The sequence below is a fragment of the Heterodontus francisci genome, chromosome 7, assembly GCF_036365525.1.
Source record: "Heterodontus francisci isolate sHetFra1 chromosome 7, sHetFra1.hap1, whole genome shotgun sequence".
In the NCBI taxonomy this organism is placed as follows: Eukaryota; Metazoa; Chordata; class Chondrichthyes; order Heterodontiformes; family Heterodontidae; genus Heterodontus; species Heterodontus francisci.
In genome coordinates this window covers 106,397,791-106,425,581 of record NC_090377.1, presented here as the reverse complement: position 1 = coordinate 106,425,581, position 27,791 = coordinate 106,397,791, and the positions used below count along the sequence as shown (strand labels likewise).

Below are 27,791 nucleotides of genomic sequence, written 5' to 3'. Positions count from 1 at the left end.
CCCCTAGTATAGGTAGGTGGTAGGGAAATATCGGGACAGGTGGGGATGTGGTAGGAATATGGGATTAGTGTAGGATTAGTATAAATGGGTGGTTGATGGTCGGCACAGATTCGGTGGGCCGAAGGGCCTGTTTCAGTGCTGTATCTCTAAACTAAACTAAACTAAAACACTCCAAGTGTGTCAAACCCTTTCACAAATCCATGTTGACTCTGCCCAATCATATCATTATTTTCCAAGTGTCCAGTTATCTCATCCTTTATAATAGATTCTAACATTTTCCGTACTACTGACTCAATTTACAATGGCCAATTTACCTATCAACCTGCAAGTCTTTGGCTGTGGGAGGAAACTGGAGCACCCGGCGGAAACCCACACAGTCACAGGGAGAACTTGCAAACTCTGCACAGGCACTAACAGGTCTGTAGTTCTCCGTTTTCTCTCTCACTTCCTTCTTAAATTTGCTACTCTCCAGTCTGCAGGAACCTTTCCAGAATGTGTAGAATTTTGAAAGCTAACCACCAATGCACCCATTATCTCTATAGCCACCTCCTTCAATAGTTTGGGATGTAGCTCATCTGGTCCAGGGGATTTATCAACTTTCAATCCAATTAATTGTTCGAGTACTACCACTTTATTGATACTAATTTCTTTCAGTTCCTCATTTTTACAAGTCCCTTGGTTCTCTAGTATTTCTGGGAGATTTTCTGTGTCTACCTCCGTGAAGACAAACACAAAGTAATTTGGAAATACCAAGTCTTTGGCTGTGGGAGGAAACCGGAGCACCCAGCGGAAACCCACACGGTCACAGGGAGAACTTGCAAACTCTGCACAGGCAGTACCCAGAACTGAACCCGGGTCGCTGGAGCTGTGAGGCTGTGGTGCTAACCACTGCGCCACTTTAACTTCTTTTGTTAGCCACCAATGATTCACCTTTCTTGTTCGGGTTTTTGTGTCTTAAAGGAATTTATATTTGTTGTAAACCATATAATACCTCTTTAAATACTAGCCATGGCCTGTCTACCATCAAATCTTTTAATGTATTTTCCCAGTCCACCATAGCCAATTTGCCCCTCATACCTTCATAGTTTCCTTCGTTCAGATTTAAGACCCTAGTTTCAGAAAGAACTATATGTCTTTCAAACTTCATGTAAAATTCTATCATATTGTGGTCACTATTTCCTAATGGTTCCATGACAGCAAGGTTATTAATTAGCCCTTTATCATTACATAATACTAAATCTAAAATAGCCCAATCCCCAGTTGGTTCTTTAACATACTACTCCAGAAACCCATCCCGTACAGACTCCACAACATTAGTGCTAATTAGGTTTACCCAATCTATATGTAAATTGAATTTGCCTATTATTACTGTATTCCCCGTGCTACATGCAGCTCTAATTTCCTTAATTATACCATGCAAAAAAAAACACTACAGTTTGGTGGCCTATAAACAACTCTCACCAATGTTTGCTGCCCCTTGCTATTTCTTAGCTCCACCCAAAATGATTTTACATCTTGCTCCTTTGATCTAAGATCCTCTTTCACTAATGTACTGATCTCGGTCCCTTATTAATCGTGCTACCCCACCTCCTTTTCCCCTCCGCCCATCCCTCCTAAATGACGAATATCCCTGAATATTCAGTTCCCAGTCCTGGTGACCCTGTAACCACATCTCCCTAATGGCAGTTAAATCGTGTCCATTTACCTCTGTTTGTGCCTTCAAATCATCTACCTTGTTGTGAATGCTGCGTGCATTCAGATAGAGTGCCCTTAACTTTGTCTGAACATTATTCCTCATTTAGATCCTATTTGATGTTCGCCTTTGGCTCATCTGCCTTCCAATTTCACTTACTACTTTTCTACTTCCTATTACCAGTTTGCTTCCCTCCAATCTGAGCTCCCGCTTAGGTTCCCAACCTACTGCCAATTTAGTTTAAACCCTCCTCAAAAGCACTAGCAAATCTCCCTGTGAGGAGGTTAGTCCCGGTCCTGCTAAGGTGCAACCCGTCCATTTTAAACAGGTCCCACCTACCCCAGAACGGATCCCAATACCTCAGAAATCTGATGCCCTCCCTCCTTCACCAATTCTCCAGCCATGTGTTAAATTGCTTAATCCTCCAATCCCTAAGCTCACTAGCACATGGCACTGAGAGTAATCCTGAGATTACTGCTTCTGATGTCCTGCTTCTTAATTTCTTTCCTAACTCCTTAAACTCTGCTTTCAGGACCTCATCCACCTTCCTACCTATGTTGTTGGTACCAATGTGGATCACAACCTCTGGCTGTTAACCCTCCCCCAGAAGAAAGTCCTGCAGCCACTCTGTGACATCCTTGACCCTGGCACCAGGGAGGCAACATACGACTTACCTTGTTGAAGGGTATCAGTGACAAAGAGTGAAAGAATCAGACCATAGACAGCCAGCAGGGGCATCGAGAGGTGCATTTTCATTGTTAGAACAAACCATTGGCTGTGCCACCTGGAATAAATAGAATTTTAACTGTATTTGAATGCCTCGCACAAGTAAAGACAGATGAAAAAATAGCATTTTTACCTTAACAAGTTCTCAGATCATTCCATTCTGACATTGTTTTCGTCTAACTTTTTATTTATTCTACCTAGTAAAATTGTCACTATTTTCAAATCAAGATTCATCCATTCATTTTATACTCCAACTTATTCTTTCCCAGGTTCTCAAAACTCTACATTACCTTCTATAATCTGCATACTTTTAATACACAAGCTGAGTGTCACCTGTTCCCTGTTTCTTGATTATCTTAACCAACTACCTTCAAGGTTGGTGGTGTCCTAAAACATGCATTGACCCTTCACCTTAGCAAGTAATTGAAAACAATTTGTGAAATTAGATTTGCTTTTAGGCACAGGATGTGAGATGCCTATCATTGAAGGCATCAAGACATTGGAATATTATTGCAAAAACACAACAATCTTTCCAAAGTCACCTGTATGCAAAATGTTAATTAGTCATAAAGTATCATAAGGCTAAAAAGAACTAGTTTATTTGTTCAACAACAAAGCTAAAATGCAATCTAAGCAAGCAGATCCTAACTTGGCGGAGGAATGGATGCTCACGATATCCTATTGGATGAACATAGGTCTGGCATCTCCACTGCCTTCATTGAGTCCAGTACGGTTACATTATTCAGCAAATTTCTACCTAAAGTAGTTGCTGCCTCAGCTATAACTACTCATTGTACAATATGGACTACAACAATGTATTGTTAGGCAAACCCCCACCTGCCAAGATTGAGGCACAGATTATTTCACAACATAAACAAAAACTTAAAATTGCAAGCCCTGACTGGAAGGATATTTGCATAGTACCAGACAATGTTGAAACGATGGGGACCAGTAGTTACTTCCCCAATACACAGAACTGGTCAGACCAGTTTTAGTCACATGAGTAACTGGCTGTTTCAGAGAATTTGAACTTCCAACAAAGGATTTTGAAGAGATTGTTGCACATAAGGAGCTAGTCACATGACTAACCTGCTGGGCAACCTGGGAATTTTTTGAATTTGAACTCCCAACAAAGGAACTGGAACAGAGAACACAGTGCGCTCATGGACTGAGAACATCTCCTCTCCTGTCTGCCTGCCTCCATCTCTTTCCCACGGAACTGAATCTTTTGAAGACACATAAACTCAAAGACAGAACAGTCTCCTACGTGAACAAGGTTTAAGACAAATACTGGGCCCCAACGAAACGCAAGACCATATCTTCAATCAAGGACTACAGCGAGTTTGAGAAACAGTAACAAGATATTGCCTCGAACTGTTCTACTTATCTTTTCTTCCCTTTTCTGTCCCTATTTGCAGATCTGTATTGCGTGTGCATGCTAGCATGGGTGCGTCGTATATCCATAGGCGTTAACTGCATTAGAGTTTAAGTTTAATGTTTAATAAATTTCATCTTTCCTCAATGAGACCGAGTAAAGACAGCAAAAGACCCTTGGACACATTTCACAGCTGGTCGTAACAGTATTTACAGCTCTTTCAAAGCATATTCTTGGTCCATTGTCACTTGCTTCCCAACAGTTCATGCAGTTATCCTTAATATTAAATTTCTTACTAACTCTTATTGTGATGTATTCATTCACTTATGCATAATTCAACATCAACTGAGCAAACGTTTGTCCGTATATCTCCACAGATGATTTTTCCACGCGTATCAGTGGGTTTAGAAGAATATCACACTGTTTAAAGGAGCAGGAGATCAGCATGAACAGCCTGGTAAAGCTAAAGAAAATGACCAAATAGGTACAATCAATTTCATGTGGACTAAAAACCTCAAAGCATACAACTGAATGACAGGTGGTGACTTTTATTGTTGAGATGTACTCTAGAGGACTAAAAAAAAGTTCCTTCCTGACTATGTACTACTGTGCTGTCTCTTGTGTAGCTGTCTTGCTGGTGGGACAGGACATGCCCAGAGTGGTGATGGAGGAGCCTGGGACATTGAATCATACCTTACAGACAGTGAGTATAACTATGTCAGGCTGTTGCTTGACTATTCTGTGGGACAGCTCTCCCAATTTTGGCACAAGTCCCTAGATATTAGTGAGGAGGACTTTCTGCCGTCGTTGGTTCCAGTCCCGTAGCTCGACACCGGTTGGTCTGTCTGGTGAGTCTGGTGTCAGGTGCCAGGGTACGTGATGTCTCTGATCGTGTTTTTGGGATCCTTAAGGGGGAGGGGGAGCACCCCCAAGTCGTGGTCCACATAGGCACCAACGACATAGGTAGGAAGAGAGATGGGGATTTAAGGCAGAAATTCAGGGAGCTAGGGTGGAAGCTTAGAGCGAGAACAACCAGAGTTGTTATCTCTGGGTTGTTGCCCGTGCCACGTGCTAGCGAAGAGAGGAATAGGGAGAGAGAGGAGTTGAACACGTGGCTGCAGGGATGGTGTAGGAGGGAGGGTTTTGGTTTCCTGGATAATTGGGGCTCTTTCTGGGGTAGGTGGGACCTCTACAAACAGGATGGTCTTCACCTGAACCAGAGGGGTACCAATATCCTGGGGGGGGAGATTTGTTAGTGCTCTTCGGGGGGGTTTAAACTAAATCAGCAGGGGAATGGGAACCTAAATTGTAGTTCCAGTGTACAGGCTGTTGAGAGTAGTGAGGTAGGGGATAAGATTACAGGGACGCAAGAGGGCACTGGCAAGCAAGAACTTGGTTTAAAGTGTGTCTACTTCAACGCCAGGAGCATCCGGAATAAGGTGGGTGAGCTTGCAGCATGGGTTGGTACCTGGGATCCTGATGTTGTGGCCATTTCAGAGACATGGGTAGAGCAGGGGCAGGAATGGATGTTGCAGGTTCCGGGATTTAGATGTTTCAGTAAGAACAGAGAAGAGGGTAAAAGAGGGGGGGGTGTGGCATTGTTAATCAAGGAAAGTATTACAGCGGCAGAAAGGACGTTTGAGGACTCGTCTACTGAGGTAGTATGGGCCGAGGTTAGAAACAGGAGAGGAGAGGTCACCCTGTTGGGAGTTTTCTATAGACCTCCGAATAGTTCCAGAGATGTAGAGGAAAGGATAGCGAAGATGATTCTCGACAGGAGCGAGAGTAACAGGGTAGTGGTTATGGGGGACTTTAACTTTCCAAATATTGACTGGAAATACGATAGTTCGAGTACTTTAGATGGGTCAGTTTTTGTCCAGTGTGTGCAGGAGGGTTTTCTGACACAGTATGTAGACAGGCCAACCAGGGGCGATGCCACATTGGATTTGGTACTGGGTAATGAACCCGGCCAGGTGTTCGATTTAGATATAGGTGAGCACTTTGGCGATAGTGATCACAATTCGGTTAGGTTTACCTTAGCGATGGGCAGGGACAGGTATATACCGCAGGGCAAGAATTATAGCTGGGGGAAAGGAAATTATGACGCGATTAGGCAAGATTTAGGATGTGTAGGATGGGGAAGGAAACTGCAGGGGATGGGCACAAACGAAATGTGGAGCTTATTCAAGGAGCAGCTAATGCGTGTCCTTGATAAGTATGTACCTGTCAGGCAGGGAGGAAGTTGTCGAGCGAGGGAGCCGTGGTTTACTCAAGAAGTTGAAGCGCTTGTCAAGAGGAAGAGGGCGGCTTATGTTAGGATGAGACGTGAAGGCTCAGTTAGGGCGCTTGAGAGTTACAAGCTAGCCAGGAAGGATCTAAAGGGAGGGCTAAGAAGAGCAAGGAGAGGACACGAGAAGTCATTGGCGGATAGGATCAAAGAAAACCCTAAGGCTTTCTATAGGTATATCAGGAATAAAAGAATGATAAGAGTTAGAACAGGGCCAATCAAGGATAGTAGTGGGAAGTTGTGTGCGGAATCAGAGGAGATAGGGGAAGCGTTAAATGAATATTTTTCGTCAGTATTTAAGGTAGAGAAAGAAAATGTTGCCGAGGAGATTACTGAGATACAGCCTACTAGGCTAGATGGGATTGAGATTCACAAGGAGGAGGTGTTAGCAATTTTGGAAAGAGTGAAAATAGATAAGTCCCCTGGGCCAGATGGGATTTATCCTAGGATTCTCTGGGAAGCCAGGGAGGAGATTGCAGAGCCGTTGTTGTTGATCTTTATGTCGTCATTGTCGACAGGAGTAGTGCCGGAGGACTGGAGGATAGCAAATGTTGTCCCCTTGTTCAAGAAGGGGAGTAGAGACAGCCCTGGTAATTATAGACCTGTGAGCCTTACTTCGGTTGTGGGTAAAATGTTGGAAAGGGTTATAAGAGATAGGATTTATAATCATCTTGAAAAGAATAAGTTCATTTGCGATAGTCAGCACGGTTTTGTGAAAGGTAGGTTGTGCCTCACAAACCTTATTGAGTTTTTCGAGAAGGTGTCCAAACAGGTGGATGAGGGTAAAACCGTGGATGTGGTGTATATGGATTTCAGTAAGGCGTTTGATAAGGTTCCCCACGGTAGGCTATTGCAGAAAATACGAAAGTATGGGGTTGAAGGTGATTTAGAGCTTTGGATCAGAAATTGGCTAGCTGAAAGAAGACAGAGGGTGGTGGTTGATGGCAAATGTTCATCCTGGAGTTTAGTTACTAGTGGTGTACCGCAAGGTTCTGTTTTGGGGCCACTGCTGGTTGTCATTTTTATAAATGACCTGGATGAGGGTGTAGAAGGGTGGGTTAGTAAATTTGCGGATGACATGAAGGTCGGTGGAGTTGTGGATAGTGTCGAAGGGTGTTGTAGGGTACAGAGGGACATAGATAGGCTGCAGAGCTGGGCTGAGAGATGGCAAATGGAGTTTAATGCGGAGAAGTGTGAGGTGATTCACTTTGGAAGGAGTAACAGCAATGCAGAGTACTGGGCTAATGGGAAGATTCTTGGTAGTGTAGATGAGCAGAGAGATCTTGGTGTCCAGGTACATAAATCCCTGAAAGTTGCTACCCAGGTTAATAGGGCTGTTAAGAAGGCATATGGTGTGTTAGCTTTTATTAGTAGGGGGATCGAGTTTCGGAGCCACGAGGTCATGATGCAGCTGTACAAAACTCTGGTGAGGCCGCACCTTGAGTATTGCGTGCAGTTCTGGTCACCGCATTATAGGAAGGATGTGGAAGCTTTGGAAAGGGTGCAGAGGAGATTTACTAGGATGTTGCCTGGTATGGAAGGAAGGTCTTACGAGGAAAGGCTGAGGGACTTGGGGTTGTTTTCGTTAGAGAGAAGGAGGAGGAGAGGTGACTTAATAGAGACATACAAGATAATCAGAGGGTTAGATAGGGTGGATAGTGAGAGCCTTTTTCCTCGGATGGTGATGGCAAACACGAGGGGACATAGCTTCAAGTTGAGGGGTGAAAGATATAGGACAGATGTCAGAGGTAGTTTCTTTACGCAGAGAGTAGTAGGGGCGTGGAACGCCCTGCCTGCAACAGTAGTAGACTCGCCAACTTTAAGGGCATTTAAGTGGTCATTGGATAGACATATGGATGAAAATGGAATAGTGTAGGTCAGATGGTCGGCGCAACATCGAGGGCCGAAGGGCCTGTACTGCGCTGTAATGTTCTAATTCTAATTCTAATGTTCTAAAAATTCTAACATGTAGGCCAGACTGGGTAAGGATGCAGATTTCCTTCCTTAAATGACATTAGTGAACCAGATGGGTTTTAATGACAATCTGGTAGCTTTATGGTCACCATTACTGAGATTAGCTTTTTATTGTCATGGTGGGATTTAAACTCATCTCAAGTGCATTAGTCCAGGTCTCTTGCTTACTAATCCAGTAAAATAACCACTATGCTACCGTTCCCTTGAGGAATGTGAGTTAGACACAGTGTTAGACCTATGGTCATCAGTGGGAAGTCACTGAATGTGAGCAGTCAACTAGATTTGTGCAGATTTTTAAGCATGGAGCTCATCTTGGCCATGAGACCCACAACCTGCTCTCTCAACTCTATCCTGACTAAACTACTAACTACCCAAATTCCCCTCCGGGCTCCTGTGTTAGCTGATATTTTTTATGGTTCTCTCTCCTCAGGTTCTGTCCCTTCAAATCTGCCATCATCTGTTCTCTTCTCTAAAGACCCTTGCAAGCCATTGCTCCATCTCCAACCTCCCTTTCCTCTCCAAAGTCCTTGAACGTGTTGTCGCTCCCAAATTCATGTCCATCTTTCCCAGAACTCCATGTTTGAATCCCTCCAATCAGATTTCCATCCCTGCCACAGTACCCAAACAGCTCTTATCAAAGTCACAAGTGTCATCCTATATGACTGTGACAAAGGTAAACTATCTCTCCTTAACCTTCTGTGAAGTGATTCATTTTGGAAGGTCGAATTTGAATGCAGAATACAGGCTTAAAGACAGGATTCTTGGTAGTGTGGAGGAACAGAGGGATCTTGGGATCCACGTCCATAGATCCCTCAAAGTTGCCACCCAAGTTGATAGGGTTGTTAAGAAGGCGTATGGGGTGTTGGCTTTCATTAACAGGGGGATTGAGTTTAAGAGCCGCGAGGTTATGCTGCAGCTCTATAAAGCCCTGGTTAGACCACACTTGGAATATTGTGTTCAGTTCTGGTCGCCTCATTATAGGAAGGATGTAGAAGCTTTAGAGAGGGTGCAGAGGAGATTTACCAGGATGCTGCCTGGACTGGAGGGCATGTCTTATGAAGAAAGGTTGCAGGAGATAGGGCCTTTCTCATTGGAGCGAAGAAGGATGAGAGGTGACTTGATAGAGGTGGACAAGATGATGAGGCATAGATAGAGTGGATAGCCAGAGACTTTTTCCCAGGGCGGAAAGGGCTATCACCAGGGGGCATAATTTTAAGGTGATTGGAGGAAGGTTTAGGGGAGATGTCAGAGGTAGGTTCTTTACACAGAGAGTGGTGGGTGCGTGGAATGCACTGCCAGCGGTGGTAGTGGAAGCAGATACATTAGGGACATTTAAGCGACTCTTGGATAGGTACGTGGATGATAGTAGAATGAAGGGTATGTAGGTCGTTTGATCTTAGAGTAGGTTAAAGGGTCGGCACAACATCATGGGCCGAAGGGCCTGTACTGTGCTGTACTCTTCTATGTTCTTCTATGTTCTATGTTCGTGACCTTTCTGTAGCCTTTGACACAGTTGATGACACCATCCTCTTCCAACGCCTCTCCACTGTCATCCAGCTGGGTGGGAGTGCACTTGCCTGGCTTTATTCTTATCTATCTAATGGTAGCCAAATAATCATCTGTAATGTCTTCTTTTCCTGCTCCTGCACTGTTACCTCTGATGACCCCAAGGATTTATCATTGGCCCCCTCCGAATTCTCATCTACATGATGCCCCTCAGTGACATCATCTGAAAACACAGGCCGGAATTTTACATTAGGCTGAAGGCCCCGCGCACCAGCCAAAAAAAAAAAATCAGTGGCGAGCCCGCCTCCTCCAGGCCTAGAAGCCACACAGCTTGCCATGATTTTATGCGACCCAGGCCCTTAATTGGCCTCGGGCGGAACTTCCACCCCTCTGAGACAGGAAGTTCCACCTCCAACAGCTGGGAGCAGTGGTCACTGCTGGGACTGCAGCCAGTCAGAAGAGAAAGTGGGATGCCGGCCCTAGAATGAAGGTAGGTGTGTGGGACCTCACCAGGGACAATCGACCAGGTCCCAGAAGGTGGGGGGAAATGTAGTGCAGTGGGGGTGGCTGGTGCCGTGGCGGGGGGGGGGGACAATCCATGGAGCACAGGGTGTATGATGTGGAGGGCCCTCCCCTAGCCCGCAAGGAGGCTGCCAGGTTATGCTGAGCAGTCTCCTGAGCAGCTGAGCTATGCATCTGCCGCCAGTAATATACCAACAGCAGCAGCGTGAGGAGGCCCTTAAGTGGCAAATTAGGGCCTTAATTGGCCTGGGCAGACTGCTTCTTGCCACTGCCGCGGCTTGTAAAATTACAGTGGGAGTGGGAAAGCAAACATGAATGGCATTCCCGCCTCCCACTCAATTTTACGCCCCCCGCCCCCAGTCTCCAGCCCGCTCCTACAAGGGGCATAAAATTCTGGCCACAATGTCAGTTTCCACATGCACACTGATGACACCCTGCACTAGCACCATCTTTCTCGATCCCTCCGCTGCATCTAAATTATCAGGCTGATTTCCTCCAGCTAAATATTGGGAGGAAGCCATTATCTTCTGTCCCTACCGCAAACACTGCTCCATACCAACTGACCCCAACTGTTTGAGGCTGAACCAGACTGTTCGCAACCTTAGCGCCATGTTTAACCCCAAAATGAGCATTCATCCACATATCAATGCCATCACTAAGACCATCTAGTTCCATCTCTGTAAACTGGTGAATTATACCCCTGCCTCAGCTCATCTGCTCCTGAAACCCTCATCCATGCCTTTGTTACTTCTAGACTTGACTATCCGAATGCACTGACTAGCCTCCCACATTCTACTCTGCATTAACTTGTGGTCATCCAAAACTCTGCTCTTGTGTCCTAACTCACACCAAATCCAGTTCACCCATCACCCTTGTGCTTGCTAACCTACATTGGCTTCCAGTTAAGCAATGCCCGCATTTTAAAATTCTCATCCTTGTTTTCAAATTCCTCCAGGGCCTTACCCCTCCCTATCTCTGTAATCTCCAATCCTCCGAGATATCTGTGCTTCTCTCATTCTGGTCCCAGTTTTAATTGCTCAACATTGGTGGCCACACCTTCAGCTGCCAAGGATTTAATCTCTGGAATTTCTTCTCTAAACCTCTCCACCTCTTGACTGCACTTTGCACCTTTAAGGCACTCCTAAAAACCTAATTCTTTGACCTAATACCTCCTTATGTCGCTTGGCATCATATTTTGTTTTTAATACCCGTGAAGCACCTTAGGATGTTTTATTGCATTAAATGTGCTATACAAACACAAGTTGTTGTTGTTGAAGATACATCCAGAGTCCCATTGGGTAATTTATGCTGTTTGTTGAAGGGGATGGAAAGTACTTTGAGTGAAGTAACTTTGGAATTATTTTTGAAAACTATTTATGCTCATCATATGAGGAATAAAATGGGTGCAGGGAAGCACTGAGTGGAGTGCTCCAAATCTCAGTGTTAAACTCCATTGTTGTTTCCAGTTTACATAATGACTTGAATTCAAAAACCCAGTGAAAATTCTTACTGAATATTCACTCAACCAGGAAGTATGTCCTATGACCACTCTTTGGAGCGTGTCCTTTTTCATTTGGCCAAGAATTTATTTCTTCACACGTAAACTAATTTTGCACATAAACGCCAAATTGGCAGTGATGCGGCTTTTGAAAAGATCTATTCATATGGCCTTTGTTTATCCTGTGGGTCCCATTTTTTTGTGGTACTAAAGTGGCACATGGTTTGGATTGTACCATTTCAAATACATTGATGCTATCTGCCATACCCATAAATTTATTTAAAACATATGTTGAAAAGATGCTGAATCCACATAATGAAATAATCAAATAGCACTGACCAGATTTAGCTTCAAAACAATTTCTCTCACTCAACTACATTTACAAGTTATGTGTTTTAGGCACTTTTAATGGAAAATTGTCCAACGTATTGCACACAAGATGTAATATTACACTTCAGAAAAGGTAAGTTCTATATTCCAGACTGTACCCATATTTCCCTCTTCTGAAGAGAAAAGGTTATTGATCCTTTTCTGTAGGTATTAATGACCATGAGTTCATTAGCAGAAACAACAGAAAAGTTGGCAACCACAATATTTATGTAATAATGCCCCAACACATTTCCCAAACAATTAAATCATTATTTACCTGCTATAAAATGTTAAAGCACTGAATTCTCCTAAGTAATGTCTCCATGAAAAAGGAGAAAATTCTGATTTTCTCACAAAATCTACTTTACTCAAGAATTGTCAATATCAATCCTAAATAGTTGCCTCCTTCTTATTGCAAAGCTGATTAAAACACATATATGATTTCTATACAAAATGGTGTAGATCCCAACAATTCCTGTTCCCACATCCAACCAGCCCCACTTGCAACAGCAAACACTCCAATTCAAAAGAGAAATGCGCACTGCTTATTCTGCATTGTAAACTCAAATCAAATGGGGATTAGATTGAAAATACAAATGTTGAAAGAGAAAGGTACGGGGCGGCACAGTGGCGCAGTGGTTAGCACCGCAGCCTCACAGCTCCAGCGACCCGGGTTCAATTCTGGGTACTGCCTGTGTGGAGTTTGCAAGTTCTCCCTGTGTCTGCGTGGGTTTCCTCTGGATGCTCCGGTTTCCTCCCACATGCCAAAGACTTGCAGGTTGATAGGTTAATTGACCATTATAAATTGCCACTAGTATAGGTAGGTGGTAGGGAAATATAGGGGCAGGTGGGGATGTGGTAGGAATATGGAATTAGTGTAGGATTAGTATAAATGGGTGGTTGATGGTTGGCACAGACTCGGTGGGCCGAAGGGCCTGTTTCAATGCTGTATCTCTAAACTAAAGGTAAATCTCCACTGCCTACCATGATTATATATGAGTACATTGAGAAATTAATGTAGAAAATAGCAAGAAGCAAAAAAAATGCATGAGGAAAAAAGTTACAGTTGAAAATGTGAGTGACAGTGCCCCAATTGAACTAATAGATACCCTGAAATACATAGGCCTTTGTGTGCACTGGATAGCTGCTGGTGTGGGGCAATTAACATATTGTAAGGAAAGGGTGAATCAAACAGTCCTGAAGTCTGTTAATGTTCTACTGTGATTGATTTCTCTTTATATTGTAGTGATAGTAACCTTTTGCCTTTGCTTGTTCAGCAGGATACTGAAGTCAATTTAAAGTACCAATGAGCTTGCGTTGACCTTAAAAGCAAGGTCAGTTTAGTCACTTACATCAACCTAATTAAAAGACGTTCCAGTGCATCAGATAACTTTAATCAGCTGATAACAAGCACAGAAAAGAGTAAAACAAAGTGCAAAACAAATGGTCCACAAAAAGCAGGACAAATCCAATCCAGCCAATTACCACCCCATCAGGTTACTCTCGATCATCAGCAAAGTGATGAAGGTGTCGTCGACAGTGCCACTTAAACAGCAACAACCTGCCCACTGATGCTCAGTTTGGGTTCCACCAGGACTACTTGCCTCCTGACCTCATTACAGCCTTGGACCAAAATGGACAAAAGAGCTGAACTCAAGAGGTGAGGTGAGAGTGATTGCCCTTGACATCAAGGCAGTATTTGATTGACTATGTCATCAATGAGCCCTGGTCAAGTCGAATTCAATGGCAATTGGGGGGAAACTCTCCACTGGTTGGAGTCATACTTAGCACAAACCAAGATGTTTGTGGTTGTTGGAGGCCAATCATCTTAGTCCCAGGACATTGCTGCAAGAGTTCCTCAGAGTACTGCCCTACGCCCAATTACCTTCATCAATGACCTTCCCTCCATCACAAAGTCAGAAATGGGGATGTTCACTGATGATTGCACAATGTTCAGCACCATTCGCAACTTCTCAGATACTGAAGCAGCCTGCATCCATAAGCGGCAAAGCCTAGACAAAAATCAGGCTTGGGCTGATAAGTGACAAGTAACATTTGTGCCACTCAAGAGTCAGACAATGATGATCTCAAACAAGACAACATTTAACCATCGTCCTTTGACATTCAATGGCATTGCCATCATTGAATCTTTCACTATCAACATCCTGGGGGTTATTATTGACCAGAAACTGAACAGGAGCAGCCACATAAATACTGTGGCTACAAGAGCAGGTCAGAGGTTGGGAGTTCTGCGATGAGTAACCACCTCCTGGCTTCCCAAAGCCTGTCCACCATCTACAAGGCACGTCAGGAGTGTGATGGAATACTCTCCACTTACATGGATGAGTGCAGCTCCAACAACACTCACGAACCTCGACACTATCCAGGACAAAGCAGCCCGCATGATTAGCACCCCATCCACAACTTTAAACATTCACTCCCTCCACCACCAGCAAACAGTGGCAGCAATGTGTACCACACATATAAGATGCACTGCAGCAACTCACCATGCCTCCTTTGACAGTACCTTCCAAACCCGCAACTCCTTCCACCTAGAAGGACAAGGGCAGCAGATGCATGGGAACACCACCGCCTGCAAGTTCCCCTCCAAGTCACCGACCATCCTGACTTGGAACTATATCGAAGCTCCTTCACTGTCATTGGATCAAAATCCTGGAACTCCCTAGCAGCACTGTTGGTGTACCAACACCAGATGGACTGCAGAGGTACAACAAGGCAGCTCACCACCACCTTCTCGAGGCCAATTAGGGATGGGCAATAAATGCTGGCCTGGCCAGCGTTGCCCACATCCCATGAAACAGATTAAATAAAAATCTGGGTTGACTGGTATGAAATGCTACTGAAACAAAGACAAATTTACAATTAAATGTTTAATTTGGTGGAATGACACTTATATATAACAAGAGTGAAACTAATCGATGAGACAACAAATTAGGGGAGCTGTGGAACTCATTGGAACTATAGTTATTGATGAGTGAGGGAGGGGAGGGGAGGGGAAGGAAGGGAGGGAAAGGAAGGGAGGGAAAGGAAGGGAGGGAAAGGAAGGGAGGGAAAGGAAGGGAGGGAAAGGAAGGGAGGGAAGGGGAGGGAGGGAGGGGAGGGAGGGAGGGAAGGGAGGGAGGGGAGGGAAAGGAGGGAGGGGAGGGAAAGGAGGGAGGGGAGGGGAGGGAAGGAAGGGAGGGGAGGGGAAGGAAGGGAGGGGAGGGAAGGGAAGGGAATGGAGGGAGGGAAGGGAAGGGAAGGGAAGGGAAGGGAATGGAGGGAAGGGAAGGGAATGGAGGGAAGGGAAGGGAAGGGAAGGGAATGGAGGGAAGGGAAGGGAAGGGAATGGAGGGAAGGGAAGGGAAGGGAATGGAGGGAAGGGAAGGGAAGGGAATGGAGGGAAGGGAAGGGAAGGGAATGGAATGGAGGGAGGGAGGGAGGGAATGGAGGGAAAGGAGGGAGGGGAGGGAATGGAGGGAAAGGAGGGAGGGGAGGGAAAGGAGGGAGGGGAGGGAAAGGAGGGAGGGGAGGGAAAGGAGGGAGGGGAGGGGAGGGAAGGAAGGGAGGGGAGGGGAGGGAAGGAAGGGAGGGGAGGGGAGGGAAGGGAGGGAAGGGAAGGGAAGGGAGGGAAGGGAAGGGAATGGAGGGAGGGAAGGGAAGGGAATGGAGGGAGGGAAGGGAAGGGAATGGAGGGAGGGAAGGGAATGGAGGGAGGGAAGGGAAGGGAAGGGAATGGAGGGAGGGAAGGGAAGGGAAGGGAAGGGAAGGGAATGGAGGGAGGGAAGGGAAGGGAATGGAGGGAGGGAGGGAAGGGAAGGGAAGGGAAGGGAATGGAGGGAGGGAGGGAGGGAAGGGAAGGGAATGGAGGGAGGGAGGGAAGGGAAGGGAAGGGAATGGAGGGAGGGAGGGAAGGGAAGGGAATGGAGGGAGGGAGGGAAGGGAATGGAGGGAGGGAGGGAAGGGAAGGGAATGGAGGGAGGGAGGGAAGGGAAGGGAATGGAATGGAGGAAGGGAAGGGAGGGGAGGGGAGGGAAGGGAGGGGAGGGGAGGGAGGGGAGGGAAGGGAGGGAAGGGAGGGAAGGGAAGGAAGGGAAGGAAGGGAAGGGAAGGGAGGGAAGGGAAGGGAAGGGAAGGGAAGGGAAGGGAGGGAAGGGAAGGGAGGGAAGGGAAGGGAGGGAAGGGAGGGAAGGGAAGGGAAGGGAAGGGAGGGGAGGGAAGGGAGGGGAGGGAAGGGAGGGGAAGGAGGAAAGGGAGGGAGGAAGGGAAGGAAGGAAGGGAGGGAAGGAAGGAAGGGAGGGAGGAAGGGAAGGAGGGAGGAAGGGAAGGAGGGAAGGAAGGAAGGAAGGAAGGAAGGAAGGAAGGGAGGGAAGGGAGGGAAGGGAGGGAAGGGAGGGAAGGGAAGGAAGGGAAGGGAGGGAAGGGAAGGAAGGGAAGGGAGGGAAGGAAGGGAAGGGAGGGAAGGGAAGGGAGGGAAGAGAGGTAAGGGAGGGGAGGGAGGTAAGGGAGGTAAGGGAGGTAAGGGAGGTAAGGGAGGTAAGGGAGGTAAGGGAGGGGGGGAAGGAAGGGGGGAGGGAGGGAGGAAGGAAGGGAGGGAAGGGAGGAAAGGGAATGGAGGGAGGGAAGGGAAGGGAATGGAGGGAGGGAGGGGAAGGGAATGGAGAGAGGGAAGGGAAGGGAAGGGAATGGAGGGAGAAAAGGGAAGGGAAAGGAGGGAGGGAAGGGAAAGGAGGGAGGGAAGGGAGGGAGGGAAGGGAAGGGAAGGAGGGAAGGAAGGAAAGGAAGGGAAGGGAAGAAGGAAGGCTCAGAATCCCAGGACATTTCAAAGCACTTTACAGCCGATTAAATACTTCTGAAGATATGTCACTGTTACAATGTACGAAATAAGGCAGCCAATCTACACACACAAGCTCCCACAGATGGTAATGTGATAGTGATCTGATAATCAGTTTTAGTGAGGTGATTGAAGGACAAACATTATGTAATGCAAAATTGTCACATGGAAGGAGTAAGAGAAATGTATAAAAATTGGATGTTTGCAATGACATTAAGATTTGTAAAAGCCTAAGGTACCAAACTCAGAACTGTAAATATGTTTGAATTCCAACCAATTATCTTTAGGTCTGGTTGTAAGTATTTGTCCAGATTTCACAGTCAACAGTGAAGCAATGGTGCTCAACACTGATCATGAAGAAAGCTTCCCACAAAGAAATATCAAGTTCTGAAGTGTTGATTTCCGCATTCACAACATTAGTTTGAATATGGTACCAAGACAATGCGATCTCCAGGCATCCATCAAGCAGGGAAAGCAGCCAATTACATTGAAGTATTCCACAGACAGCAAACCAGGAAGTAAAATTCATTGCATTTTTTCACTTTAATTAAAATATGACAGAGAACAAAATAACTGATTGGGACACACCCATGGGATTAATGTAGAAACTGAAATATAAGCAAACTTAAAAATCGATATATAATTTTTAAAATATGTGATTTTTTTTATCATACAGAAATTTGGAATTACACAAATATAAAATTCATTTTTCAGGGCCAGTGAGACTGTTTAGCAGTAATTATGAACTTAGTGCACCATTAAAAACCTAGTTACGCCTTATTCAAAAAATATGTAACTTTTTAAAGGGTTTTTATAGCAAGACCAATAGGTTAAAAGGGCACAATCTCATCAGTTCAACGGTTGCTACTTGATTTCAGTCTGGGGTGACTTCAACAGCGCATACTACGGGGAAGCATAAAGTCACCAGCACCAACTTCTGGATTTCCAGGTTTAACTGCGCAGGTGTGGACTACAGAAGTTCAGAGGATTAATGATGGCCAACGCTGATAGCTTCATTGCCAGAACAACTGCAAATTCCAGGCCGTCATTTGTTAGTTGTATCTTTAAGTACTATTATACTCAATGTCGGGGTTCATGGCGGGGGGCGCCCGGAAAATACTTCCGGGAAAGGCCCATCATGGGCCTCATGCTGGGAAGGCCCTGCCCCATATTATCAGCGGTGGGGCCTCGTAATGGCACACCCGACCAACCCCCCACCCGGCCACTTGGCGGTGACATCACAATTTACATATGTTAATATGTTGTAATTAATGAATTAATCACTTACCTGCTGCTGCCAGTGGCCGGGACAGCCGTGCCTTCAGATCTTCCATTGGTTGAGGGGATGGTGGGAAAGGGTTAAAGGTTAAAGGAAAGAAAGTTCAGTGGGTAAATGTCGTGATCGAAAGAAAAGTTTTTTGGGGGGAAAAGGCCAATCAATAAAGTGTGCAGTCATTTGGCAGGTGGGAGAGGGGATTGAAACTCTTAATAAACCTTTCCTTTAATTTTTTTTAGGTAAGGTACTTTTGAATATTTAAATTTAAATGAAGGGCTGGAAGTCCTTTAAAAATGGCACCGGTGCCTGCGCAGTGGCGCCGGATGCCATTGTCGAGGACGGAGCAGCCACCCCCTCTACATCATCAAAGGCAGGCATTCCACTCCATCCATGCAAATGAACCGCTGGGCAAAACATCGCAGCAGCTCAGCAGCCCACAAGTCACATGGGCAACTTGTCTACCTGTCTTTTTTTGAACCTCGCCGCCAAGAACGCCAGCGAGCAGGTAAAACCCAGCCCCAAAACTGTACGCAGTACTCTAGGTGCAGTCTCACCAATGCCCTGTACAGTTGTAGCAAGACTTCCCTACTTTTATACTCCATCCCTCTTGCAATAAATACCAACATTCCATTTGCCTTCCTAATTACTTGCTTTACCCGCATGCAAGCTTTTTGTGATTCATGTATGAGGACACCAGATTCCTCTATACCGCAACATTCTGCAGTCTCTCTCCATTTAAATATATTCTGCTTTCTATTCTTCCTGCCAAAGTGGACAATCGTACATTTTCCAACATTATACTTCATCTGCCAAATTTTTGCCTACTCACTTAACTTAGCTATATCCTTTTGCTGACTCTTTGTCTCCTCCTCACAACTTATTTTCCGACCTATCTTTGTGTCGTCAGCAAATTTGGCTATAATACATTTGGTCCCTTCATCCGAGTCATTAATATAGATTGCAAATAGTTGAGGCCCAGCACTGATCCCTGTGGCAGTCCACTAATTATAGTTTACTAACCGAAAATGACCCATTTATCCAGATTTTCTGTTTCCTGTTAGTTAGTCAATCCTCTTTCCATGCTAATATATTACCCCCAACACCATGAGATCTTATATTGTGTAGTAACCTTTTATGGGGCACTTTATCAAATGACTTTTGGAAATCCAAATCTATTGGTTTCCCCTTTCTCCACCCTACCTGTTACATCCTCAAAGAACTCTAATAAATTTGTCAAACTCAATTTCCCTTTCATAAAACCATGTTGACTCTACCTGATTGTATTTTGATTTTCTAAATATCCTTCTATTATTTCCTTAGTAATGTTTTCTAGCCTTTTCCCATGACAGATGTTAAGCTAACTGACCTATAGTTTCCTGCTTTCTGTCTCCCTCCTTTCTTGATAGAGATGTTACATTTGCTGTTTTCCAATCTGCTGGGACCTTTCCAGAATCTAAGGAACTTTGGAAGATTATAACTAATGCATCCATTATGTCTGCAGCCACTTCTTTTAAGACCCTTGGATGCAGGGCATCAGGTCCAGGGGACCTGTCAACCTTTAGTCCTAGTACTTTTTCCTAGGACAGCCTTTAGGGGAGTCCCCTAATTTAAATAATCTGAATAGGTGCCACTGCACTAGGGATGTATCTTGCATGCCCATAGGAGAAGGCCACAAAGTGTGGTTGACAGAGTAAAGGACCTCCAGAAAAATGAAATAAGTGTGACCCACAGTGCCTTTGTAAGGACAGTAAAAACTGTACGCAAAACTTTCTAGATTCTCAAGAGCCAAGGCCAGGACCCAGGCCTAGAGTCCCTGGTGGGGGCCACTTCCAATGGGCAATGGGCCAGCATGTGTTGGCTGGTGGTGCTAATAACACAGAAGTCGTGTATTTGATACTGGCCAGAGTGGCTATTCAGCCTGGAAGCCCGTGAATACCTTACCCCAATTTAGTTCTCCTGCATGGGTCGAATGAATGTCTTTATGCCGTCGTAGCTCTATAACCATCTCAATTGATACAGAGGCCTGCTGCTACTCCAACAGAGGGAGGTGGGAGATCCTTCCTGACTGTGCTCCTCTAACACCACTATCCTTGTTTGGGGTTGGAGAAGGCTTTCCCCCATAGAAGGCCCCAGTAGAGAAGGTTGGACCAATCTTAACCAGGTCCCAACCTAACTTCTGGCCCTTCCATTGCACCCTGGCTGCACATATTGAGGGAGTTTGCCAGAAGAGCTTCAGATTTCCGACCTCGATGTGTCATTTGATGCATGTAGTCCTGTTGTGTACCTTCACTTTTAAGTATGCCAGGTGCTGTTTCTGGCATGCTCTCCTACACTCCTCATTGAACCAGGGTTGAGCCCCTGGCTTGATGGTAATGGTACACTGAGGGATATGCCAGGCCATCAGGTTACAGATTGTGGTTGAATACAATTATGCTGCTGCTGATGGCCCAAAGCACCTCATTGATGCCCAGTCTTGAACTGCTAAATCTAAGTTTATCCCATTTAGCATGGTGGTAGTGTCGCACAAAACAATGGAGGGTATCCTCAGTGCGAGGATGGGATTTCATCTCCACAAGGACTGTGTGGTGATCATCCCTACCAATACTGGCATGGACAGATGCACCTGTGACCGTAGATTGGTGAGGACAAGCTCAAGTAGATTTTTCCCTCTTGTTGCTTCTCTCACCACCTTCCGCAGGCTGAGTCTGTCCAATACATTCTTCAGGACCTGGCCAGCTCGGTCAGTAGTGGTGCTACTGAGCCACTCTTGGTGATGGACATTGAAGTCCCCCACCCAGAGTACATTCTGTGTTTTGCTACACTCAGTGCTTCTTCCAAGTATTTTTCAAACATAAAGGAGCACTGATTAATCAGCTGAGAGAGGACAGTGGGGGTGATCAGCAGGAGATTTCCATCCTTGTGTTTAATTTACTATCATGTGACTTCATTGAGTTCAGAGTGACCATAGTACATAACATTTAGAATTGATACAATGCATATCACATAAACAGCCCACAGCAGATTTCATTAAATGGCCACAGAGCATATCACTTAACAACAATCTGTGCATATCACTTGAACTGCCTCGGCACATATCACTTAAAATGGCCCCAGTGAATTGCACTGCTCAAGTGATTCTTTCGCTGCTTGGAGTGCTCTGGACAAGCCCTGCAATACTCGCCGGAGTGTGTGTCACAATTAATCATAGTGTGCTGTATCCTGCATCACCTTGCCATCATGAGGGCACAGCCCTTATCACCAACAACATGGCAAGCAGCTCAGGAGCTGGAGAAGGAGGAGGAAGAGGAGGAACAAGAGAAAGTGATGAGAATACAAACATATCTCCTTTCTGACCCATGAGTGCCTCATCTGACTACAGTTCCAGTGAACACAACACCAAATCCCCATTTTAAAACAGCTCCTCGTCCTTCTGTCACTGACCATCACAGAGAGCCCTTACCACAACGTTGAAATAAAAGGCACTACGAAATAACCATTCCAAAGCAACTTTATCAAACAAGCCATCCAGTATTACATACAAAAGCCAACTAATCACCTTAGTGCCTGGCCTGCGGGTGCCCTTAACTGTCCTAGTGCTCCTATGCAGTGCTACCCCAGTGGCTGAAGCATGGCTGGCAGGATGTTGCTGACTTTCAGCGGGGCAGATTGCAGATGCCCTTGCAGGAAGCCCAAATCAGCAGTGATCCTAAAAGGGCCAGTTTCGGACTGTACTACCTCGGCAAGGGCTGCAGCAGTCTGGGCAATAGCAAGGGCAGTGGTGGAGTAACAGTGATAGACGAACGTATTCTGTCATCCTGAGACAGGACATTGGGTTCATGCCCCATGGAGCCACTGCCACCATCCCGAGTGGCACCTCAGCAATCCCAGTAATCCATTTGAGGACAGGTTGTGAGACCCCACAGTCCCTTTTGAGCACTGGTATCTGCAGCCACGATGAAAACAGTTTGAGCCTGCATGTCAGCAAGCTGCACTTGCACGGCCTTAGTCTGAGCTTCCAATGCAGCACTCAGACATTGGGTGGTTTCTGCTTGTGCTGCAATGGAAACTGAGACAACTGGCCATCAGAAACTGCATCATGGTTGGATCTGATGGGCTGATTTGGAAAAGATGGGCTCCAAACTCTAAGCAAAGCCCTGTGCCAAATTGGTGCTGGGCTCTTCCATGCTTCTCAACAGTGACAGCGGGCTTTCTGGCAGGCTTGCCAATGTACAAAGCATTCCTATGTGCATGCCCATCAGCCTTTTTCTGGATGTCGTCCCATCGAAGTCCACATCTGAGTCCTCTGCAGCACACCTCATGTATGGCCTTGCTCTCCAGGGAGCTGGCACCCACACTATCCTTTTCTCCTGCCCTGACTGCAAGCCACTCATGCCTGGTGACTCACTATCTACAGATCCCACCTCTGTGTTATCCTCCAAAGATTGTGCAATGCCACTACCTGAGCTGGTGGCTGAGAGTGAGAGATTGAGTAAAGGTGTTTCAGCATCATCAGTCTCTTATTCCTCTTGCTGTTCATGCTCCCGCACCAGTGTCTGGCCAGGTGGCAGTTCTTGAGTATCTAAAAGGAGAAAGCAACAAGGGTAGGGCTACAGTGAGGGAATTAGGGGAAAGCAAGAGGTGCATGCTTACACTATCTGCAGCTTGTAAATCAGACGATGGTGTGGGATGAGGGGAAAGTGGGATTTGAGAAGGTGGATTAGGTGGGAGCATAGCATCATCTTCAACGGTTTCAGCCTTGCTGCTGGTCACGGCCTCTGTCACAGTTGATGTAATGATGGCCAACACAGGCTCCTCCATCAGGATGAGGCCATGTAGCCATGCTTGTCCCCCGCTGGTTATGTGTCACTGCCTGTGCTCTGTGCCACCTTGTCCTACAAGAGAGAGGGAAGTGTGTCATTGAGTGTGGTGCAATGTGTTAGTGTAATATGCCCATCATAGTTGAGTAGCTGACAGTGTGTGCAAGCTGTGAGATGTGGCTGTGTGGCTTGAAGCAGTGCTAAGTTTGTGAGGTGAGGAAGTGAATAATAGGTATGAATCATACCTGATAGAGAATGTAGATAGGTATATGATGGTGGGGAGGGGGGAGAAGGTGCTGAATTGAGCAGTGTGTGAGGCTAGTGTTTCTTTTGTAAGGATATGACATTTGAAGATGCATTCACTGACCTTGGCAACTTGTGTGAGGTCATTAAACTTCTTCCTGCACTGCATCCAGGTCCTTGGTGCTACATTGCTTGGATTGACAGTGATGGCTATCTTCTCCCACTGCCTTCTGAGTGTCTGACTGCAGGGCCTTCTGACCCCCTATGAGTAGAGGACTTCTTTCCTCCTGTCAACTTCCTGCACCAAGGCCTCCAGAATGTTTTCCCCAGCCACTCCAATCTGCTGCTGCAACCAGAATGCACCTCCCCTTTAATAAGTGCAGGCTGGCTTTAAGTATTGCAGATTAGCTTTAAGTGGTGCTCATCTTACACAAACTTGGGCCCCTGCTAAAGCATGTAGTCACTCAGCAACATGTTTAGCACTGAGCTGCAAGCTACTATCATTTAAATTAGCTGGTAGCATGAAGTTTGCATCTGCCTGCATCACAACAAAGGTCATAAGTTAATTGCAAGGATCCTCACGCCCATATCTAGGTCTTATCCAATTTTTCCCTGTTATCTTTAATGCAGCACATTGTTGCACTTGATTCATTCATATACTTCCTTCAGACAAACCATGATTAGCTTGAAGTCCAAAAAATACCTTAAATCCTTTTTCAGTCACCTTCAATTGAAATTTTTATCTGAATATCAATGTTTCATGCAATCACTTAAAAGTGCGTCTCACACACTGCATAGTCTAGCCTCAACAGTGGAGGAGTCCACTTCTTCATTTATGCATGATATGTCAATCTCTAGCCAAACTTCTGACTGTCATAGAGGGCGTGATCACTTCAGGCCCATCTATAATGGCGTCTCCAGTAATTGATGCACTCAGCCCAGAAACAACTTTGCCAAGAAATTCTAGAGACCTTGAACTTCAATGTACAGGAATCTCTTCTTCCCAGATGCTGGGTAATCAGACTAAGTGAGTCATAATTCAGTCTTAAACAATCTCCTTGCTGCCTAACAGTCTACTCCCAATCAAATTTCTGGGCATGCTGAGGGACCGTCCAACAGGAGGGAAATGAAAGAAGTTGGCTCTGATAGTAGAGCTGTCTCTCAGGAGAATGCCACATCTGTCTCACCCAACTACCCAAATCAAATGGCTCAATGTTCAGATAGCTTGTGGGATCAGGCACTCACTTCAGCACAAGTTGCAATGCAGGCAGTGGAGCCACCTCATGACCCTTCTCAAGAGTCAGTTAGGGTCTGAAGTTCTGTTAATGGATGATAATTACCTGGTAGATCAAGATAATAGGGTCAACAGGTGTTGGATGTTAATTGTATTCAAGTGTTATATATAAAGAAGAGCCAGCCAGTACTGATTGTTGTTAAGAAGGCAGAAGAAAGCTCTGTGACAGGCAATAAACAATAGCCATCAAAGCATCCTGCTCTCAGTATTTTCTTTATAAACAGGCTTGGAGATTTCTCTAACAGAGTTATTGCATCCTGAAAGTCCTGAACTGACACTCTGAAATTCAGATCACTTATTCAGGTAGTAGAAGACATAGACCATATGCTTTTATAAAGGGGAATGAAGCACCAGAGTAAGACACTCATAGTATCAGGGGAAAATAAAATTGGTTAATTTTATTTCAGCTTTGTCCTGAAAGTTCACTTGGAATGAGGCAGATTAAAATAACTACCATAGATACAAATCCATTTGATTTGATTTTGATTTAGAGATACAGCACTGAAACAGGCCCTTTGGCTCACCAAGTCTGTGCTGACCATTAACCACCCATTTATACTAATCCTACACTAATCCCATATTCCTACCACATCCTCACCTGTCCCGATATTCACCTATCTATACTAGGGGCAATTTATAATGGCCAATTTACCTATCAACCTGCAAGTCTTTTGGCTGCTTCTTGTGCTGCTATTTTAATCTACCTCATAGAGCAGAGGACAATGGTGGGATTACTCTATTGCTTCACTTCATTGCAGTAGGTGATGCTTGAGTGAAGATCTCATTGATTAAAGTCTGCCTTAAAATTCTTTCTGCCCAGAACTCAGGTTTCGAACATATGGAAAGACAGACACTCCAAAGGGCTGGTCCATCAAGTCCCAAACAGTCAAGAACAAACAATAGTACAGCACAGGAACAGGCCATTCGGCCCTCCAAGCCTGTGCCGATCTTGATGCCTGTCTAAACTAAAACTTTCTGCACTTCTGGGGACCGTATCCCTCTATTCCCATCCTATTCACATATTTGTCAAGATGCCTCTTAAACGTCGCTTTCGTACCTGCTTCCACCACCTCCCCTGGCAGCAAGTTCCAGGCACTCACCACCCTCTGTGTAGAGAACCTGCCTCGCACATCCCCTCTAAACTTTGCCCCTCGCACCTTAAACCTATGTCCCCTAGTAACTGACTCTTCCACCCTGGGAAAAAGCTTCTGACTATCCACTCTGTCCATGCCACTCATAACTTTGTAAACCTCTATCATGTCGCCCCACCACCTCCGCCGTTCCAGTGAAAACAATCTGAGTTTATCCAGCCTCTTCTCATAGCCAATGCCCTTCAGACCTGGCAACATCCTGGTAAAACTCTTCTGTACCCTCTCCAAAGCCTCCACGTTCTTCTGGTAGTGTGGCGACCAGAATTGCACACAATATTCCAAGTGTGGCCTAACTAAGGTTCTGTACAGCTGCAACATGACTTGCCAATTTTTATACTCTATGCCCCGACCGATGAAGGCAAGCATGCCGTATGCCTTCTTGACTACCTTATCCACATGTGTTGCCACTTTCAGTGACCTGTGGACCTGTACACCCAGATCTCTCTGCCTGTCAATACTCCTAAGGGTTCTACCATTTACTGTATACTTCCCACCTGTATTAGACCTTCCAAAATGCATTACCTCACATTTATCCGGATTAAACTCCATCTGCCATTTCTCCGCCCAAGTCTCCAACCGATCTATATCCTGCTGTATCCTCTGACAATCCTCATCACTATCCGCAACTCCACCAACCTTTGTGTCATCCGCAAACTTACTAATCAGACCAGCTACATTTTCCTCCAAATCATTTATAGATACTACAAACAGCAAAGGTCCCAGCACTGATCCCTGCGGAACACCACTAGTCACAGCCCTACATTCAGAAAAGCACCCTTCCACTGCTACCCTCTGTCTTCTATGACTGAGCCAGTTCTGTATCCATCTTGCCAGCTCACCTCTGATCCCGTATGACTTCACCTTTTGTACCAGTCTGCCATGAGGGACCTTGTCAAAGGCTTTATTGAAGTCCATATAGACAACATCCACTGCCCTTCCTTCATCAATCATCTTCGTCACTTCCTCAAAAAACTCAATCAAGCTAGTGAGACACGACCTCCCCTTCACAAAACCATGCTGCATCTCGCTAATAAGTCCATTTGTTTCCAAATGGGAGTAAATCCTGTCCCGAAGAATCCTCTCCAATAATTTCCCTATCACTGACGTAAGGCTCACTGGCCTATAATTTCCTGGATTATCCTTGCTACCCTTCTTAAACAAAGGAACAACATTGGCTATTCTCCAGTCCTCTGGGACCTCACCTGTAGCCAATGAGGATACAAAGATTTCTGTCAAGGTCCCAGCAATTTCTTCCCTTGCCTCCCTCAGTATTCTGGGGTAGATCCCATCAGGCCCTGGGGACTTATCTACCTTAATGCTTTGCAAGACGCCCAACACCTCCCCCTTTTTGATAACGACATGACTAAGACTATCTACACTCCCTTCCCGAGACTCATCATCCACCAAGTCCTTCTCTTTGGTGAATACTGATGCAAAGTACTCATTTAGTACCTCGCCCATTTCCTCTGGCTCCACACATAGATTCTCTCTTCTGTCCTTGAGTGGGCCAATCCTTTCCCTGGTACCCTCTTGCTCTTTATATACGTATAAAAAACCTTGGGATTCTCCTTACTCCTGTTTGCCAATGACTTTTCTTGACCCCTTTTAGCCCTCCTGACTCCTTGCTTAAGTTCCTTCCTACTTTCTTTATATTCCTCAAGGGATTCGTCTGTTCCTAGCCTTCTAGCCCTTATGAATGCTTCCTTTTTCTTTTTGACTAGGCTCACAATATCCCTCGTTATCCAAGGTTCCCGAAACTTGCCAAACTTATCCTTCTTCCTCACAGGAACATGCCAGTCCTGGATTCTAATCAACTGACGTTTGAAAGACTCCCATATGTCAGATGTTGATTTAGCCTCAAATAGCCACCCCCAATCTAAATTCTTCAGTTCCTGCCTAATATTGTGATAATTAGCCTTCCCCCAATTTAGCACCTTCACCCGAGGACTACTCTTATCCTTATCCACAAGTACCTTAAAACCTACAGAATTATGGTCACTGTTCCCGAAATGCTCCCCAACTGAAACTTCGACCACTTGGCCGGGTTCATTCCCCAATACCAGGTCCAGTACGGCCCCTTCCCTAGTTGGACTATCTACATATTGTTTCAAGAAGCTCTCTTGGATGCTCCTTACAAATTCTGCCCCATCCAAGCCCCTAGCACTAAGTGAGTCCCAGTCAATATAGGGGAAGTTAAAATCACCCACCACTACAACCCTGTTGCTT

At 45.5% G+C, this 27,791-nt stretch overlaps 1 protein-coding gene across 1 annotated transcript in view; it reads right to left on the bottom strand.

The window, feature by feature from the left end:
* The window catches only part of col6a3 (collagen, type VI, alpha 3), a 355,278-nt gene that overhangs the window by 201,081 nt on the left and 126,406 nt on the right, over positions 1 to 27,791 (bottom strand). The window contains exons 38-45 of the mRNA XM_068036295.1: positions 21,982 to 22,114; positions 20,684 to 20,891; positions 13,836 to 13,940; positions 12,070 to 12,112; positions 9,711 to 9,784; positions 3,509 to 3,644; positions 3,092 to 3,203; positions 2,368 to 2,477 (exon numbers count right to left, since the gene is read on the bottom strand). Coding sequence (XP_067892396.1) covers positions 2,368 to 2,477; positions 3,092 to 3,203; positions 3,509 to 3,644; positions 9,711 to 9,784; positions 12,070 to 12,112; positions 13,836 to 13,940; positions 20,684 to 20,891; positions 21,982 to 22,114 — 921 coding nt within the window. The remainder of the gene's footprint in view (positions 1 to 2,367; positions 2,478 to 3,091; positions 3,204 to 3,508; positions 3,645 to 9,710; positions 9,785 to 12,069; positions 12,113 to 13,835; positions 13,941 to 20,683; positions 20,892 to 21,981; positions 22,115 to 27,791) is intronic.